The sequence below is a fragment of the Olea europaea genome, unplaced genomic scaffold (genome assembly GCF_002742605.1).
Source record: "Olea europaea var. sylvestris unplaced genomic scaffold, O_europaea_v1 scaffold10943, whole genome shotgun sequence".
Classification (NCBI taxonomy): domain Eukaryota; kingdom Viridiplantae; phylum Streptophyta; class Magnoliopsida; order Lamiales; family Oleaceae; genus Olea; species Olea europaea.
Window position 1 is genome coordinate 1 of NW_019228306.1, and position 4,017 is coordinate 4,017.

At 36.0% G+C, this 4,017-nt stretch overlaps 1 protein-coding gene across 1 annotated transcript; it reads right to left on the reverse strand.

The window, feature by feature from the left end:
* Window positions 1-3,051: 3,051 nt before the first annotated feature.
* Window positions 3,052-3,897, reverse strand: LOC111373259 (3-oxo-5-alpha-steroid 4-dehydrogenase 2-like). The gene has a single exon (XM_022995767.1). The coding sequence runs from the start codon at window positions 3,796-3,798 to the stop codon at window positions 3,358-3,360; it is 441 nt and encodes a 146-aa protein (XP_022851535.1). The 5' UTR covers window positions 3,799-3,897; the 3' UTR covers window positions 3,052-3,357.
* Window positions 3,898-4,017: the final 120 nt, after the last annotated feature.

A 4,017-nucleotide genomic window follows, 5' to 3' on the forward strand; every position in this document is an offset into this window, starting at 1 on the left:
TTTTTATAATATATTTCGTTGTTGTTTTAATGTTAGTTTTTTAAGTTAGCAATGAGTCGCATAATACACTTTTGAATTTTGTCACAGGGGGGCCTACTTTTCATATTTCGCCTCAGGGCCCATTAGATACAGGACCGGCTCTGACTGTAGAGTTCCCTGCCATAATTTGTTAGGTTTTTCCACTTTCGGGGAATTTTTGTGTGTTTTTGGTTAGTTCTTGGTAGAAAGAAAGAAGTTGTTTTCGATATTATTTGATCGGGAAAGACAATACAATTGAAGAATGTTAAGGTTACCAAGAGTGTAAGTTTTGCCTTGATTTGAGACATTTTTTAGATAGTGAAAAATTGAATATTTAGATTTCTCAACTTTTTATATTTTAATCCTTTATTAGTTGTGCAAACGACCCGATTTATGGACAATTGTTATGGACTTTTTAGTTATTTTCATAAGTTTGACATTCTCTAATCATTATGTTGGAAGTGATGATTAAGTCCAATTTCAATAGCTTTATTAAGGTTTATACTTCAGTGATACTTGTCACGCAACTCGTTATGTGTACGTCCGATTGTCTTGTACTGATGCTCATATTAATTTGATTGTGTCAAGGTTCGCACTTCAATGACATCTATGTTCGAGATTGAGATAGGACCTCTAATTCTATTTTTTCAATGAGGCTTTCAATTACCTATTGTTCAAGTCATAGAGGGTCAACGTTCCTTTTAATAAGGAGAGATCAGTGGCCAGGGTGCATTTTTGGTTTGTCACGTTTCGAAGGTCGATGTATAAATATCTATTTTGTGCCACATAGGCATACAGTGGAGTCCTTCTGTAGCTAACGTGGAGTCTATGTGACTATAATTATTTTAACATGTAACAGTTTGTGCACCTACAATATTTTCTAGAAGTTTCAAAAGGAATTTCATAGCAATGGAATTGCTAGGCGGTACCAAAAATTGTGATCTATTTCTACATGGACCTTGCTATTTGTACATGGTGACTTACATTTTGGTTGACACGACCCCACCACTCCTCTCACATGAGGAGGTCGGCTCCACACATTTGGGTGTGGAACCCGACCTCTCCCATGTGAGAGGTCGGGTGGGGCCGTGTGAACCAAAATATAAACCACCATGTACAAATAGATTAATCCTTTCTACATTGCTAGGAATTGTGGTCTATTTCAAGTGTTAATAAAATGTTGTGGAAGCTCTCTTCAAGATCTTCAATTCAGCAATTTTCGGCTCAATTTCACGTTATCTTTCTCTATCAACAACCAATTTAAATCTGCTCAAAACAAAACCAATATATTCACCGCGATTGCTTCTCAATCTCACCCATAAAATATAAGAAAATGGTGTTGATTTACAGCCACAAAGGCAGGAAGAAAGCAATGAAAACAAGGCAAGAAAGGGAAGAAGAAAGGCAGCCACTGATTTTCACTCGAGCACAAAGCAAGGTCACTGTTATCTCTTTATTGCACACAGCCACGTTTTCTTCCAATTTGCACGAATCACACGCACGGTTTCAACAAGCAAGGAGGCATCCGATAGGTAAATATATGGGTCGTAAGCAACATTAATTTCTTAAAAGAGAAAATTTAGCAAAACCTTACCTAAAAACTTTACGCTTCAAAAATTTGGACTTAAAGATTTCTTTACATAAATCAGGTATCAATACATTTTAATTAAGAATATTATATATTTAAATTAATTAATACCTAACATTTAATTAGTCACGATTAACAAATAAATGGTCACAAACCTTATTAAATGTGAACATGTTTTGCCACAAACATTTATTGTTAATAGATGTATGTTTACACGTCGTTGTTAACACATACTTGGTCAATGGTCGTGTTACGACATATTTGATCACGGACTATCACAATGGAGATAGATTTGGTCATAGACAATTTACATATAACATAGGTATGGTCGCAACAATAACTACTTACACGGATTTGATCAAAACAGTCATTTTAGACGAACCTGGTGACATACAACACAAAACACACACCCATGCCGTAATTTTATGAAATATAGAAACCTGTTCAGAAATTATGAATTTTTATGTTACAGGATGAATTCAAAAGTCAGACCGAGAATAAATCTCATTTGAATAATATTTCAATTCACACTTCTGTAGGAGTGACTTGTGATGATCTAGGAGACAATTTGAGAATCTTATTTAGAGAGAGAGAGAGAGAGAGATCTACGAATTGGCTAAAAATCGTTGTCTTGGCTAACGGTAAGCAAACCAAAACCAAAAACGATAAACAGAATAGACGCATGGCATATAGTGATGACAATTAAGAAAGTGAAACAAGTTAGTGGGTCTTTTCTATGAAAGCCTCTCACGTAATTTACGAATTGAACTAGCACTAAGGTTTGGTATTCAGACGGCGCAAACTCAAGGAACAAGGAAGCTTCAGTGACAACTAAAGTTGCATTGCTCAGCTGAAATTCCCCCTCGATTCGAGGGAATACCCATATTGGATTTTGTTTCAAAAACAGGAAATCTTGTAAGCATGCCTTGATCTCTTTCTACTGGAAGGAAAATTTTCACTTGGGAAGATGGACTGTACGAGGTTCATTCACACTACTACAAGGCACTATGTCAAGATGCAACCAAGCTCTCTTCCATCAATAGGGAAAGAGCTATTGCCATTATCTTATGACAGTTTTCGGTAATACATCCAATGGTACAGAGTAAGTTTATTTACTGTGGTCATAAGTCACAATCACTAAAGAATGGGGCAAGTGACTAGGATAATCCTTTTCTAAAATTGTTTCAGAGACAGGAGAACTTTTTTTCATCCTTCCCCGGCAGCAATAGAAAATGATCAAGATTGCAGCAAAGGTCCACACATCAAGTTCGATTTCTTCTTGATCATCACATTCTTCATACTCCTCACCATGGATTAAGCAATCCGAAGCAGATAACAACATTAAGGAGGACTTTCTAAAAGAGAGCACGAATCATAAATGCTGTTCTATGTCGATTCTGCCTAGCTTATAATCTGCTTACTAATAATGTAAACAAAGGCCTGAATTCTTGTTTAAGCTGATGTTCTAAATAAATGAGCAATATTTAAACAAGTTAAACACAGAACTATTAATGGCTCAGATCATTACAGAACTCAAACATATATCTAGTCAAAAGCCTGCTAAAAATTACTATGGTGAGAGTCAAGTAATTTTACTTAATAGAAACAATGAAGTATGACAATAATGCATATACTTCACAACATCACTCCTAAAATTCCTCCAAAAAAGTGGTAGAGTTTGCTACCTTTCATCAAGGTTTATTTTGAAATTTGATTTACATGCTTCAATCCATCCAACCTCCGCTCCAAATCTAGAAAACATATGGAACCAAAGCCTTGACATTCTTCGGAAAATTTTCAAACTTGGAAAGATACCATTTTCTGGTGGCATAACTCCTTGCAGCTAAATATAAAGCCACGCCAAGAGCAGTTGAATATGAAAATGGTGTTTGGGAGATTAAGGAAATTCCTAGAAAAATAATAGTTTCAAAAAGATAGTGAGGGCATATGACCATGCTGAAAAGACCACCTCTCGGAATTTTGTACCCCTTTTCATTCTTCTCCCTGAGCTTGGAAAGAAGATAGTGATGATAAAAGTTGCCACAAATTCCAAGCAGAAACAACAGAACTCCTAGATATTTCAGATCAACCAATGGCTCCTGAAAGCCTAGAGTTAAGTGTTGGAGATAGATCATGCTTGCAGCAGCCGTGAAGTAGGAGACAGAAATAATAATAGCAGAATCCAACACCATAAAGCCACTGAATTTGTGAAGGAATAGAACCTGCAAAATTGAAGTAGAAAGCTTCTGTTAATGCTTGTGAACTGACTATCACTCAAGAGTTCAGACCACGACACAGCTGAGACCTGTATGACAGTCATTGTATCTACATTATCATCCTTGCATAGACTGAAATGTGTAGCAGAAAGCTTTAGCCTTACAAGAATAAGTTGTATGAATCGAAGAAAAAAA

What these genes read in the sequence shown, in the direction of transcription:
- LOC111373259 (XM_022995767.1), bottom strand. Translation starts at nt 3,798, where the DNA reads ATGGTGTTGGATTCTGCTATTATTATTTCTGTCTCCTACTTCACGGCT.